We start from the raw sequence: 16,452 nt of genomic DNA, 5'->3' as shown, positions 1-16,452 counted from the left end.
ATACTGTAAATATTTTAATTTCATTATATTTCTTTGTTCTTCGGAGTAACGCTTATATTATATAGTTGAGCATGAGTTATTTACATAATGTGAATTTTGTGTATTTCAAATTCACCCAGTTATTTATATTTAATGAACAAAATTTTCTGGAAAATTATTATCAAATCCCGGACACCAGAAAATCTTGAAAATTTCATCAAAATGATCAAAGAGAAAAAGACAGTTATTCTAACAAAATAGCATCGACTATGAAAATAATAAAATGCTAAAAATCCACATTATATAAATAAGTTTCTCTGGTTTTTAAGTACGCTGCTTATACAATGGTATAAAAAAGAAATGTACGGACGTACATTAGAGTATCAAAATGTTTAAACGTTTCAAATCAGTCGACTTACGGAACAATCATGCTTTTCTCTTCTTTTCTACGGCTGAACTCGTGTTTTTACTTAAACGTCACGGAAGAAAACACATGTTCATGCATTGAGAAAAATTTGAGAAAAAGTGAAAACGTTCTCTTTGATATTTTACGACGTGAAATCTGATAATTTTTCTTGGTGCACGAAGATCGTCTCTGCACACGCCACTGGGCTCTAATTGAGTTTCACTTTTATGAAGAGCGATCTCGTTGGATAAACAAAGCCCAGACAGCGGAGCGACTTGTAAAACCACAGATCAATCCTTTTATTAAAGGGTCTTCAATGTCTTGTCAATGTGTCTCAATGTTGTCTCTGGCACAGCATCTGTCAGGGCCTTTCGAAACCCTTCACAGTGTGTAAGACGTCTGAACATTCTCTTTGCATGATTTCTATAAAGTTATAAAGTTGTTCAGTAACTTTTTTAATAACAATTCATTGATAGATCATAATTCTGAAGGATTGTTATATCGCGTGGTGCACATAAAACCGATCCCAATAGTTTCAGTGTGCTGTCCCGCTAATCTTCTTTCCAGCCCCGCACAGTAGTACATACGAATTACATTTCGTATGGTGATTTACTGAACTTATATGCGCATGCGCGACAGCATCGAATAGTGTCCAACGAGAAACATGAAACATAACTTCAAAATTGTATTTAGCATTTGGTATCGATTTTATATGCCCCATCCACTATAATAATTGTTTTAATTTATAATGTACATAAGATATATAATTTATAATTTATATTTTACCTCGCATCTAAATTTCCATCCATCAACAACTTCGCGCCAGTCGAAAGCAGCTTATCCTTCACATCCCTGGGCAATATCAAAGTATGTTCTGGTCCTATCCTATCCACTACAGAGGCCAACAATCTAGCTGTTGCAGCTCTAACAATAGCATTCTGATGACTGAATAAACAATACAAATAAATCTTCCAATGTCTTAATCATGAAATATTTCACGCATTAAATAATTCACCTTGCACCACGCTGTACAATAACAGCAATGGTTTTATGAGGCGGTAGATGTTCCACCATTTTATCTAAAGCTGCATTACTGTCTGCTCGAAGGAACCTATTAGTATCAGCTGTTCTGTGGAGCAGTGGTCCGGCTATGTCATCGAAGTCCTATTTTTAAGTTAAAAGCAAAACTTCTCATTAGATGAAGTGATTAATGAATGTAAAAAATGAACAATGACATTAGGTTGCATATAAATTACAAAAGAAAAACTGGTATGATAATTTACCTGATCTATGCCACGGATCTGCGAGCTGAAAATATCGCTTGCGGCCAAACATGCGGTCCGTGCCACCTGTGACCGGAGACTTTTTACTTGGCGACCTAAAAGACGGCTTATCGTTGCCGCGGCGCACATGTCCAAGTATTCCGGTTGGTGCTTGACTATGTGGGACAATGTTTTTAGGCCCTTCATGGTAATTTCCCTGAAATTACAATAAGGAGGCTCATTGTACCAGCTCCGATTGCATCTATTTAAATTTTTATTACTGTATCAGAAAATTTATAGAATAAATTAAAAAAATTAAATAGTTGAAATGAATAAAAATTTAAAAAGTTGGTCCAAAAGCCTCTGATGCCCAGCAACCGCTCGTACGTTGCCAAACATAAAGTAGTTCGTAATGTCTGTGCATGGTGGATCTAAGCGGGTTGCCTGGAATCTGGGGCCTTTGGGTTGATTGTATAAGTAAAGTACGAAATCTCCATTTGATTATTTCGATGGTTTACCAATCTTTACTGTCGAGTTGAGCAAAACATTGTTGTACTATCGGTTTCATTTTTTCTGGTTTCTCAGAATGTCCCTTGCTCCTAGCTCTTCCTGCAACGCAAGGAACTCTGGACGGCATTCTTTTAGTCGTAACGATTTTTTCCACAACAGGTTGAGTCTGTATGTAAAAATTATTAAATGTTAACAATTAAATAGCAGAAAGATTCAATGGACGTATTCATTTTTTGTTTTCCCTTTTTCTTATAGATATAATAATAATACCTCGATTTTTAAAATTCCTGGTTCCGTGTTCGTTTCACTAGAGCTGTCTCTACTCTGTTCATCCTCCAAATTGTTCTTCTCATTGGGTTCACTAACAAACTGAACCAAAATATTATAATTAAAAAATGATTGTGTATAGTAAATATATTTCTATTATAATAACTCACTCTAACAGCATTATCGTTTTCTGCTACTTGGATAGTAGTCTCTACATGATTTTCAACAAAATTGGAAACCTCAGTGGAAGAATGAGGTCTGGAGGCAATAATAATAGCTGGTGATTCTTCTGTTTTGGACTCTCTGTGAGTCTCTCTCTGTTCTGAATGAATAGAGTCATTGTCATCAGATTGCATCATGGAAGAAACAGCTCTCTCCTCACTAGAATCTGCAGATTCCTTGTCCTCCAAATCAAAACTCTATGCAAAAAGAATATATAAATTTCATTTTAATTTTATTCTAATTTTAAGTTTTGTCAACATTGTACCTTCATTTAACTAATTAGCTTATTATTCTATATAGTACACTGATAATTTCAATTTTCATTCCTGTCAACTAACCAATTTGCGTGGACTGCTTCGAGAATTGCGTCTGGGAGACTTTGATGCCTCGAAGTCGACAGAATTCTTGCTTGGCGATCGACTCGACTTTTTAGGACTGGCGGATCTCCTCGATGGTGATGCCTCCGCATCTTGGAAGTCTGAATGTAGGATATCGCTCGATATTTGCAAACTCTCGTTCGTCAACGTTCGTTCTGGCGTCAAAACAGACATGACGGTGCTTTCTTGCACGATCGATTCTTCCTCTGTTCTTCCAGTTTCGTCAGAAGTGCTAAATTCACTCTCATTTTGATTTTCGTCGGCGAATGCCACGGGTTCCGATGCTCTTGATACCGCACGACTATGAATTCTCGATTTCGGTTCATCCTCGCTGCTCCAGTCCTTCGATCCATCATCTTCGATCGACGTAATTGTTGCTTCTGTTCCTATTTGAACTTTCTGGTCCAGTGAAATCTGAAACACGATTTTTGCGGTCACTTTTCGAGATTTTTTTAATTTTATGTATGTTCGATATACGTAAAAAATTTAATTTACATCCTGACAATTTGATTAAACATGCTGGTTAAATAATTTTTCAAACGTTTAATAAAAAACAAAATTTTTTTTACGAAATATTAGTAGAGCGAATACTCACGATAAAATTGACCGTGTCTCGACCAGGTGGACTCGATTGATTAGTGATAATATCGAATGCTGTATCGGTGTTCCGTTCCTCGGGACTAGACGATCCGGAATCGCTGTCATCTTGTGTGTCTTGCACGTCCTGTTCAACGTCGGGTTGGCAATTATTTTCTAACAGGTCTGACGACGAAAATTCGTGATCCTCTGCTAGGATAATAGTTCGAATTATTGTGGCAAAAAAATAATCATCACGAGTACTAAAATAAATAACGTTTTTTATAAAATTAGATATAACGATTAACAATGATTTAAAAGTATTGAAAAATTGTATTAGGAAAAATATAAAAATTATGTAAACTTGTAAAAAAATTTTCAAAGATTTCAGAATTTTTTCAACTTAATTTTATTGTTGCACGATCCAACCTTGAAATAAGGTAATTTTGTATATTTCACGCGACTGTTATCTACATTATTAAATAACTCATGGCGATCCTATTTGTCATGTGGACACGTCGCAGATCGATCCCTGCTGGCTTCAGTATATTATCAATTCAGAATATTTTGTGTTTAAAATCGTTGTTTTTAAATAAATAACGCATGAAGAGTTGGGGAAATGGTCTTTTTAGTCTGTATTCTATATAAAAGTAAATTTTAACCTCAAAAATGTTCAGTGTTTTATATTGAACATTAAAAAGGTTATATTGAATGATTTTTAAATATCTTTCAATTGATGTTTTATTAGTTTTAAGAATATTATACATAACAAATTAAACCAATAAAATGCCAAAATAATTTCACCTATTCCTCAATAATAATTAACCTCCATTATCCATCTGAAAAGGAGCTGTATTTGTATTCACTAAATTTTTCTACTCAGTTGTTATAAATTATCAAATACCATGAATCTACAAACTTCTATGCTCGGTCGGTAAAGGCCCTTATCCACAAAACTCGATATACATATGTGTATAGGCGGACAGAATAGAAAAAAATTACTCGACACGATAGAGTTAAAAAAAAAGAACGAGATTTATTATACATGCGAGGAACAGTCTTGACGTTTCCAGACACAATGACGGCGTATCGTAAACAGATCTCGATCTAAATTATGAAATTATCTTTAAAACCATTCTATATATTTATCCTTGTCGCGTGCATATCTTGATACGCATCAATATATAGAAAAAAAGGGAAAAAAAGAACAACATCTGTGTCATTGCATACCCGGAATAACATTTTAAGTGAGCTTTTAATTAAGAAATTTTAAAAATCTCAGATCTTGAAATTACAGACCAATTTTAGTATTTTTTTCTTCGATTAAAATTTGTTTTGTTTACCATGTATTAATTGAATTAAAAAGAAATATTGTTCTACACTTGTAATGAGATTTTTAATTATTTTAAATTAAGATATTTTAAAATCCAACCTTTGAGGTTAGGAACGAATTTTTCTTCCTTCTTCTTTTTTCTCTCCTCTTTTTATGCAAGAAACTTAACCTTTAAAGCGTGGTTTAAATATTACGAGGCAAATATTGATTGCGCCCCCGTCCTAAGCTTTACACGTTCATCCGAGGTTAAGAACCTCGCGTTCTAGTTCGTGGACTTTCGACCGTTCCAGCAGGTCCCACAGGTTACTTCGTATCGCTCTTAACGATTAAAAGTTCCCTCGAACGTTTGCACGTTTTTTCTAAATCATTCTTTGCAATGTAATCTATTCGTTTGACTGTGATGAATCAGGAGAGCACTAAGTTAATTTTTTTCAAAAATACCGACTGTATATGCACCTTTTAATAGTCACCTGAACGTTATTTTTGAAAGGGTATTTCGCATTTTTTTCATTCTACTTTTTCTTCAAGAAATTGCAAAATAATGTTTTTTTTTTGTAAAAAATAATTTTTTGAATACCTTCGTACTGTGCTTCATCTGCATCTAACGTTTTCACCCCGAAATGATCATCCGGTAGAAAATGGTGCTTATTTTTCTCGTTATATTCCTCTTCGTTCACCGCTTTGTCTCTGGAACAAGAAATTCAGCAACAAAAAATAATTAACAAATATTCGATTATTAGTTTTTCAAAAACGAAAAATGTGTTTAGTTTAACGTATAGTGTACTTGCAATTTACACTATGTACTCTTTTGAACACACAATATAGCACGACTATCTTTCGTGCATAAAATATAATTTTGATGAATGTCGAGGACATAAACTGTAACAGGTTTACCCGTATTGTTTGTGATAGAATTATGCAATTCTATTCAATTCCACTCTAGACTTTACATTTTTAATTATAGCTTTTAACTTTGATTACTATATTCATGAATATTTGAAATCACGGAATTTAGAATTCTTATTACGAAATTGTTTCAAGCTCTACAATTCGTTAGATTGTACATGGTAAAAGGGTCAATACGCAATCGATAAAGAAATATTAGTAGTACGTCATCGAGTTTCTCATAGATGGCGAAGTATCTAACGATCGTCCATGCGGATAATCATTCTCAAGATGCCTTACTGTAAGTCACGTGTAAGGACAATATTTATATTTTATATCTGTATTAATAGTATGGTTATGCAGAATTAAATTATAATAAATACAACTACTCACTCTTTTGCGACTATGCAACTTCCGACAAAATTACAATTATATTCAAATTATGTTAGAAACTTCAAAATTTATATTATCTTCCAGAACCTAATATTCATACAACATTAAGCTACTCTAGAGGTTAAGAAATTTTGATAATTTCCATTTATTTAGACAATTTTTATATCATAAAACATACATAGTATCGTTGCTTCGATTTAATCTCAAAGGAATCACAGGAGTGGTATGAACAGTAGTGATAATTGTCGAAATAGAATCCTCCTCTTCCCTCCCGACGTCCACAGGTTGTCGGCACCGAAAGGCACACGGACAATATCGAAGAACCATGTTCGCGATCTTATACTTCTTTCGTCGCGAATTACCCGATTCCTCGTTGAAATTTTCATCTTTCTCGATCGAATTTGGCTCGCCGTTTTTCAAGACCGTGGCCTTGTCCGCCTCTTTGCCCTCTTCCGGCCAAGTGCAATACTTGAAGATCATTTCGTTCTATAGTTTTGGTTTATCGATCGCGATCGAAAGTCCTTGCCGAGTTAGTGGCAACGTTCACACGGTTAATGAACGTTATTTCTCCACTGTTGACACGTCTCATTCTTCACTTTTCACGATTCACTTGTTTTATTTTCACTTGAATCCGATTAATGGAACATAATTTCGTTGTGAAACAGTTATTTAGGGGAACGTTTGGTATTTGTGACTCTGTATTATGTTCTTGTTAAATTTCAAGCGTTTCGTGATAACAAGGGAATATTTTAAGCAATTTTTTTTTATTCATTTAATGATTACTAAAAAATATATCGAATCGTTGGTAAGTTTTATTTTTTCAAGGAATCCTCACTGATGCAATTTATTAAAGACTTGAGAGATCTTTGCAAACTATTATTGATCTGTCACAGAAATAGTATTATAAATGAGTCATGCAATGTTAAATATATACCATATATTACAACTGATGAATAACATTCCTTCGATTATGATTTTGAATAGTTGTGAATAATATTTAAAAAATTGTGATGATATATTAGACATTTTTGTCGGTAATAAAAGAAATGCGAATTTTGTTTGTACAATTTATAATTTTCTCATGAAAGAAAAAGCTTAGAAGCAATCAATGTACGAAGAAAGTGACTGTACGATATACAATTCAAATTTACAGCTCGATATATGTAGTCTGGAAGTTCTCTGTTGCATTTCGCGCTTATTTTCATAAGGCTAACGAATGATCGATTAACAACCTGTTATGAAATGTTCTATGTCTGGTTATATAAATATAATCAAAACAAATATTTTTAGAATTGTTAATAAATTATGTAACATATAACAAACTTACAAATTTTTTTATGTTTTTTCGTTACTTTTGAATGTTTTTTTAATAAAAAAGAAAAATTGAACGCTGTTTTGTGAGAAGAATAAATCCTATAAAGCGTATGCTATTGAAAAAGTTCTTAGTTGCTCTGAGATTGAAGTATTTCCGATAAAACTTCCGAAGTGTAAAAGTTTGCTTCATAACAGAGGATATAAGTTCGTTTTCGATATATCGATGATCCTATCAAAAATTTACAGCATTCAAAACATGTACATACTGTGGAAGCTTTGGCATTTCTTTACAATGTTGCTCTTTCCTCTACCGTGCTTCACCTTAACTTTCATTTTTCCTTTGAACATACAAATCTCTCACTTCTTGATAACTATACCGATAAATAAAATCGTGATCTTGAGAAATGGAACCCCATTAAACTTCTAGAATTCTAAATAAATCCACAAAATTTACCAAACATTCCACTGTTTATCGTCGACGTATAATTTTACCAAACATCAAACTTCAAAAAACTAGCCCTACTACGTGCGTCTACCATGTTCAAACGGTGTTAAGCGAAAATTGCAAAACACTCGAGCGTATTCGTAATCATCCTACATAATTAATCCTTCAGCACGTTCAACCACTTTAAAACGATTTAACTTGAAGATTCTCGAGCGGTCGAGAAATGTACCCGTTACATTCTCGCGTTCTTTATGAAACGGCAAGGAGTCGAAAGTGGGGGCAACCTATAATTGCTACAACGCGACAAATGACGACGCACACACAACTGTGCTCACGTAGCGTCGGTTGTCTCGACGTTGACCGTTATCCCTTCCCTTCACTCATCACCCCCTTCCTGTTCCATCACCTCACCCCCCGTTTCGCCCCTAACCTAAGCATAGCATATCGAATGGTTAACACTGACCGCTGGTCGACTCCCCTCTTGCTTACGCTAAAAACCTATACGTGGGCATAGAAGTGTTAAAGGTGAAAATAAGCAGGTGTCGTAGATTATCTCCTTAATTTCCCTACTTTTATTCTTTGGTATTTCTTCATTTTGGTCTACCGTGTAGATTACACCTGTAGATTTAATTGAACTTGAGGGAGATATGTGTAAGACATAGTGAATGATTAGTCGATGTTTTTGGAATTGCTGATTCGTAATCGATAAAATATTTAAGGACCTCGAGGGAAACGAAATTCTATTGATCATGTTTAAATCTTAAAATTGAAAAAATTGGTGAAATATAGGTTGATGTAAGTATATAAATATATGTAAGTTCAAGATCAATTTGAAACAGTCGTTACATTCTATTGAAAAAGTGTTAATAATTGTGATATTAAGAAAACAGAAAAACAATTTCACTATCATTTTTTAGTGAAATAGTAACGTTGGTATCGTTATTAACTTTTATTTACATTATACTTTTAACTCACTGACCCACTCTTTTATCTTTCCATACTTATCTTTTATTCAGCATTTTAATAACATCATTATTATCGTGATAAATTTCAGTTACATATTTTTGCTATAATCTAACATCTAAGTATATAATCCTAGTCCAAGAGTGACCGTAATACCATTCGACTAATTTTCGAGCAATAATTTCTTCTATATATAATTCGAAATATGAATTTTTTAATTTTATATTATTCAAATACGACACGACAATTTATTAAATCTACGATACATAACCTCGTACGTTAATCAGTTAGGTTAAATTGTAACAAAATGTTCGCGAGAATTCCATCTTAACGAGTTTAAATTGTTATGTAGATGGCATTCGGTAGCGTAGCTGTTTAATACGAAATACAATCGTAGTGTTGCCATCACGCGACGTACGTAAATCAGGCGAGATCGAGAACATGTTTCTCGTTGCACTTTTTTAATTTTATATCACTCTACATTAATTACCTCTTAACTCTCTTTTTAAATGAAAAACGAGTTCAAGTAGCCCAGAAGAACTTGACGAGGTTACGAAAATTGTCATAAAATAGGTTAAATCGATAAATGTTTCCATTTTGAAAATTTATTAGTTTAAATTTCTAAATATTACAACATTCAAATTTTATAATTTTTCCCTTTTAATTAAATACAAATTGAACTAACCCAGATAAACTACTAGTAGATAGATTCATGAGAATGAAACCTGCATAATATAAGGATAAAGTCCTGACTCACGCTCCATTTAAACATGGTGCCCCAAAATCGATCCGGTAAATAGAATATAATCGTTTCAATACCGTCGTTCCACATGTCTCTATAAACTGTATTCTAAAAAAGTTACTTTGTCGCTTTATTTGCTTTCTTAGAAATGTCGTCGAGAAGTTTCTTCTCTCTTGAGTACTCTATACATAACTAACAATAAGCTGGATAGTAAAATTGCAGAAGCTCTGCATTTGTCACCTTCCCAGAAGCGCAGTAAAGAAGTTGTAAAGGTTGCACGATAAGCCCGTATTATGACACCAAACGATTTGTCGCGCGCATGTGCATGAACACAGCAATTTTCTACGAGGGATAATCGTACAATAAATCGAGTAGAAAATCGACGCAAATGAAGAACTATCGATAGTACGGCGATACTGTGACGTCACAAAGTAGAGCTCTGTAGAAAAATGTACGCAGAAATGTCGACGTATGTAGTCATGACGGTTGCATTTTTTTCCGTGCTGTTGTCTAACCTGTGCTTGAATATTTTAGAAGATATACGATGCAGAAGAACAGTTTTCTTAAAAATGTTGAAATAATTGTACCCCAATACTTTTTGTAGATTTATTGAAGTTTATTGTAAAGTTTGATACCTTGAATATTCAGTGTAAAATGTGAAAAATAACATTTGTGAAATGTTTCATATTGTTTCTCGTATAACTGTCGCTAAATATGTATGTAGAACAACCTGTAATTTAATTAGTTGAGGTTATCTGTAATTACCTGCATCTACCTGCAAGGAGCTGTAAGTACCTACAATTACTTGCAGTTACATGCTAAGCTAACCTAACCTGATCGCTATTACCTGTAGTTAATCCTTAGTACATAGGGTCCATCACTATTACCTGTTAACATTATCTAACCTAATCGTCATTATCTGCGGTTAACCGTTAAATAATCAATGTATAACCACTATATAAACTCTGCTACCTATTGTTAACTCCAAATTATTTGGCCTTATTTGTGGTTAACCACTGTGAATACGTGCAATTTCCTAGGATTATGCACAATTATCTGCGGTTACTTGCGATTATATATGTATGTACATGCGGTTGACCGCTATTATAGCTACCTGCGTCTATTTGTGATTACCTGCTACTTGCTACCGCTACTCATAACTATTTGTGATAAAAGTAATGAATAAAATTAATTAATTTATGAAACTATATATGTAATATATTACTACTTACATATCGTACATAGACAACGCGTGAACCTCGTTAGAAGCTGTTCTAACGAACTGTTGACGATGATACAACTGTGTCGGAGACAGGGAACGTAACCTTCTTCTATAGGGAGTTTCAGTACATATCGCGGGAAAATAATCGCCAGTTTGAGCATCCGATGATATTAACTCGACGTCGGTAATCTTTTGAGCAGCTACATCTTTCGTTTTGCGATGAGACCTCGTCTGTAGTATAAAATATATTTACTAAAATTAAAGTACTACATAATATATACATATATGATTGTCAATTCAAATAATGACACTTACACGAGATATATTTTTCTCATTACTTTCGCCAGTCCTTTGATTGTACTCTATTTTATTGTATGTTACTGTAGGGGCTGTTTGCAACTGTCGAAAAGAATTCTCGTCTGCAAATTGCTTACATATTATGCATAACGAAAGTCTGCTGATGAACATTCTTGGACACCGTTGATTGATGACCCTCAATCGAACTCGAACGACTATACCTAGACTTCTCAGGCTTCCTCGAAAATCTGTCCCGTTCCATAAACTTTTGATAAACTCTTGAATTACCGTCCAGATATTTCTGATTCATATTCTCTTCGACATTCTGCAACATCAGTAACACAATACTTAAATTATTACAAAATTCCAAATTGTACTAACATAAATTATCTATAATTTCTTAATACAACAAAGTTGTACACTGCTGCTTATATGAATTGCATCGAATAAAAAGCTTACATTATTATCTATATTTGTGTGATTCGAATTCTTCATTGAGCGATAATTATCATAATGCATGCTGGTACTGTTTTCTTGATGATTTCTCCGTTTCTGATGGTACACAGTCCCACAGCTCCTGTAAACATTTCATCATAATGGCTATTAACACTTTTTACTCATTTAGACATTAACAAAATTATAGTAAACGAGTAAAGAATAATACCTAATGTTTTCTTCTTGAGAACTGCCATGGTCACTGGAGTTATCTTGAGTGTCTCTCAACCTCCTTTTCAAATTAATATTTATTAATTCTGAATTACTAGATTTATCCATTTGCAGATTCAGTCCAGTGGATTTTGTGCCGTTGTCCCGGTTATAGAGCACGGGAATTCTGGATTCTGTTTTATTGTTATTTTCCTGAAACATATAAATAAAAATTATCAACGATTACTAATTATGAAAATTGTTGATAATATTATCGATATAAAAATGTAAAATTGAAATTATTTGCATTTATTAACGAAATTTACCCTTCTTTCAAAATTATTTTCAATTGCACCATGATAATTCGTCGATTCTTTGCTAGATGGCGGAATTTTCGTTTGACCTCTCGATTTCAAGTCCGAATTGATGCTTTCAACTGAAAATATATCAATTATCCAGCATTCTCTATCATAAAAATAATCTCTACGAAAAATTATTTTTTGAAAAAATATAGTTACCATTATGAACACCTGTATTCACGTTTCGTGTGGTTTGAACATTCACTTCATCGTCACATTGCATATCCTGAAAACAAAATATACGACATTTAATGATAACAATGATAAATTACAGAGTATTATATTATTATTAACTAACAACATTACACGTTAACCTTAAAAATCCTCAACAAATGCGTAACATTCCAACGGAACATAATTTCACTCTGTTATCGTTCAAATTGTCAATCATCGACGGGAAACTAAAATAACTGGACACCGCAAAAGAATTTTCTCATATCGTTCACTTAACGAAACTAAGAAAAAACAAAACCAACGTTTCATACGATAATGTACTGACCTGAATTGATCGACAAATAACACAAAACGAACGATCGATTTTGTAAGCAATTAAAATTATAATTTACATATTTTCTAATTTTTTTAACCTGTTGATAAGTTATTTAATTAATTAAATCATATTGGCGTAGTTTGAAAAAAAGTTCTAAAAATATTGGCAATCAGAATTTTCATAAACGAAGCATTCTTTGTTTCATATATTGATAAACCAGTTATAGCAGGATTGTTATGATTGTAAAGCATAAAAACTGACAAAATACGAGTTCATAAACACTGTAATTTAAAAGTTGTTGTACAGGTGGCAGCAGTTCCGAAGTAAAAAATCATGATTTGCAACCTAACGCTGCTCCGATTTAATGCGATTATATTTTACAAGTGGAGCTAACTTCACGGCACCGCGACCAACCGCCGACGTCAGTTTAAACTTTTTACGTGATCTATGTTTTATTAATGAGCTCATTGAATTTCTTAATAAATCATAGGTTACACTCGATACAATTATACATTTATACGTTTAAGTCGTGAATTATGCTACTTGTTAGTTGGTTTAATTTGCATTGGCCTAATTTTGTTTCGATATGGCGTAAAAATGTTTAACAGTTCAATGGAACACCGAAACACGAATTTTTCCGTTTCTTCTCGTAAAATAAACTGAATAATTCGTGGAAAAGAAAAATTAAGAAATATTACAAGTACGATGGAAGAAAATTGTTCGTGAAATGATTTATTGAAATTTGTATTATAGCCAGTTTTCACCTGGTTTTGTGTTGGAACTATTTGCCATACTACAGGTTGTTCCGTCTTTGAACGCATGCCAACTCCAAGTGCGACAAAATTGGGCCTTTCGCTCCATGGATTTTCACGATACTTTGCATTTTCATTTCTAAGAAAAAACAAAGAGTAAATCTTTATATAAATCCAGTTAAAAAATTGTTATTAAAATATTGAAAAAATTCATAGTGTAGATAAAAGTATGTTAATATGTAAGTACATACATAGGTTATATCCGAACATTTTAACTACTAATTTTCAAAATTATTTTTTTTTTAATATCACATTATCGTAGGTTATACATTTTATAAAGAATTTTAATCTTCTAATAGTGTTGCTGTTATTTGGTTAACGTGAAAAGAAGAATTTCAGTGAAATGATAAATGGAAAGTCAGACGTTGTTAGCTGGTGATTCATGCAATAACAGGATACCATTACCTTGCCAGTCTTTCTTTTTCCGATCTCGTCGTTATAATCTGTCCTTTGGTGCGTCCAATACCGGGTGACACTGAACCACTTCCTGCCACGATCCAATCGACGTCAGGACCTGCGAAAATGTTATTTAATTTTTTAAATTGAATTAATTTTTCTGTTTAATTTTTCATTGCTTTAATTAATAATTAATTTTCAAATTTAAATTTTTTCTTATAAATTTAATTGAATATTTTCAATGTTAATCTAAGAGTAATATTAAATGTAGTATATTGCTTAATGAACTTTTTATTTCTCCTTATAGTTCCAGTTAATATTTTGGGTGAAAAACAGAACATAGAATATTCTGCACGATAAAAAAACATCGAAGGAATAAAAGAGAAGATTTTGCAACAATGCCGAATAAGAAATTATGTATAGTTAGTTTGATCATGCTGAAAATGTACTCAGCGATACGAACAGCTTACAGAAGTATAAAAAAGAATAGTCATTTGTTGATACAACTGACGAGAGTCGAATTGTAATTCTGTTAATGTAACGAACTGTAAGAAAAAAAATTCTGAAATTTGAATATACTATTTATCAATGAGTTCTGCTTTGCGTCAAGTCTATTATTAACTTGTTATAAAAAAGAAATATTCGAGAGTTATGTTAGGAAATTGTGATTTACCTGTGGCTATTTGCACGGTGGGTGAAATTTGTAGACCGTACATCACAAGACCATCAGCAGAGACCAATGGCAGCGATTTTCGTGCCAGGCGTGCTCTAATGGCAGACATCATTGCCTCTCCGTCATGATGACCTTCCGACGCTCGTTTTCCCGCCACTAATACTTCCTAACAGTTACAATCAATTACTACAAAGTTACACTGCAGCGTTTCGATGAAAAGGGATTTAAGTTACAAATTTAATATTAGATTTGGAATGTTTTCAATTAAGATATAAAATAAGATTGAAATGTTTCATTGAAAATTATGAAATTATTTCCTTTTTATTATTTGTACAATATATCTGTCGTGACAATGAAAATAGTATATCACCTCAGGTTCGTAGATTTGAGCTAATACAGCCAAAGTGTCGAGTGCAGCCTGTCTTACTCTGCGTCGTCGATCCCTCACCATCTTGGCCACCTTATTAGCGACCGTATCTACTTTGAACTCGGTGCTCGGAAACGTGACCAGCGAGAAAATCAACAATTGTAACGTGTTCTCTCTGGTCTGTAATGTCAGATATTTTCATATATGTATGTAGTATCGGGGCCTCCATACCCAAAAAATAGGAAACCGACACGGGAGAATAGAGAGGGAGTGGTTGGCGTAGCGCGCAAAGCCGCCTCGGCTTGCTAAGCCGGAGGTCCCGGGTTCTATTCCCGTTGGAGGGGGAGTCCCCCTCAATATTTTTCCGTCGTTGGTTCCTACATATAATTTTCAAAACTTTAAAAATAATTCACAAAACATTGTAAACTTGACAAAAAAAAAAAGGAGGGAGAAAAAAGAAATATTGAAGTTGTATAAAATACAATTGGTGGAACTCTGATATAAGGAGGTCGTAAAACTTGTCAGGCGTTGTTAAGTATAGTCGGTGGGAATCGATATAGCGAGGTTTATTAAATCAGTCAGTGTCAAAATGTAGTCAGTGAGACCAATATACAGCGAGGTCGTGTTAAATAAATCGGTCGGGGGTCAATGGCTACGTGTAGTTAGTGGAGAACCGATATTGTAAGGTCGCAAAATCAGTCAGGCGTGAAAGTACACGCGAGAGAATTGTTTCATTCATTGTAGTATATTTAAAAAATTTCTCTACGTCTCGATCCTTAACAGATGCAAATTAACGCCGACCGGTAGAGCAATTACCATTGATCAAGAGGCGACCGAGGCTTAATACCTTTAACGAAAATGCATCAATCGATGTCGCCGCTTAATGGTTTAATTCACGAGCTCGCTATACCGCTTCCACCGACTATATCTACATTTAACATGGAACGTGTTACAAGAGAAAGAAAGATTGGAATATTAGAATTGACAGGAATCCCAAAAATTTCATCGAAAAGATCAAATCTCACCTTTGCGTTTCTCGCGTTCAAACACTGCGGCTGCAGAAGCTGCTCTAGGAGAAGAGCAGGTCTGAGCCTGAGCATCGCGACCCTGGCCAATTGTGCGGCGCTGGGTCCACCCTGTCTCGCCAAACCCCATGCCAACTGCGGCAAACGTGCTCTCAAAGCTTCCTCGCTTACTCCAGCTACGACCACCTAACGAACAATTATGAACTTTTCTTCAGGAGAAATTAATACGATAAAAATATTACATTTCGTGACACTTCTTCATAAAACATCAAGTTTGCTCGCTAACATTAACGAAGAATTTCTTTCTTTTTTAGACATTCTTAAGAAAGCTTTATATTTGGTAGTTTAATTATATTGCAAGTAAAGAGTTTATTTATATTTATGACTAGGCTCTTGGATTCGTCGAGTCGAGAAGTTTTACTTTCTATATTATAAATTAAGAGCAGAGATTCTTCTTGATTAGGTGTACCTACCTACCTAACCTAGTTTTAG

General features: G+C 33.8%; 1 protein-coding gene across 1 annotated transcript in view; it reads right to left on the bottom strand.

Annotated features, from left to right (window-relative positions):
- Window positions 1-687: 687 nt before the first annotated feature.
- Window positions 688-16,452, bottom strand: part of LOC108571542 — a 28,967-nt gene continuing 13,202 nt past the window's right edge. The window contains 22 exon segments of the mRNA XM_017933607.1: window positions 688-808; window positions 1,172-1,330; window positions 1,401-1,549; window positions 1,669-1,864; window positions 2,166-2,323; window positions 2,428-2,526; window positions 2,595-2,843; window positions 2,985-3,437; window positions 3,619-3,812; window positions 5,510-5,619; window positions 10,907-11,127; window positions 11,212-11,329; window positions 11,331-11,518; window positions 11,653-11,770; window positions 11,858-12,051; window positions 12,165-12,274; window positions 12,357-12,423; window positions 13,452-13,578; window positions 13,905-14,013; window positions 14,569-14,734; window positions 14,939-15,115; window positions 15,961-16,146. Coding sequence (XP_017789096.1) covers window positions 688-808; window positions 1,172-1,330; window positions 1,401-1,549; window positions 1,669-1,864; window positions 2,166-2,323; window positions 2,428-2,526; window positions 2,595-2,843; window positions 2,985-3,437; window positions 3,619-3,812; window positions 5,510-5,619; window positions 10,907-11,127; window positions 11,212-11,329; window positions 11,331-11,518; window positions 11,653-11,770; window positions 11,858-12,051; window positions 12,165-12,274; window positions 12,357-12,423; window positions 13,452-13,578; window positions 13,905-14,013; window positions 14,569-14,734; window positions 14,939-15,115; window positions 15,961-16,146 — 3,669 coding nt within the window.

The sequence above is a fragment of the Habropoda laboriosa genome, unplaced genomic scaffold, assembly GCF_001263275.1.
Source record: "Habropoda laboriosa isolate 0110345459 unplaced genomic scaffold, ASM126327v1 scaffold40, whole genome shotgun sequence".
Taxonomy (NCBI): Eukaryota; Metazoa; Arthropoda; class Insecta; order Hymenoptera; family Apidae; genus Habropoda; species Habropoda laboriosa.
The sequence above is the reverse complement of the archived record's forward strand: the minus strand, read 5'-3'. Positions and strand labels throughout refer to the sequence as shown.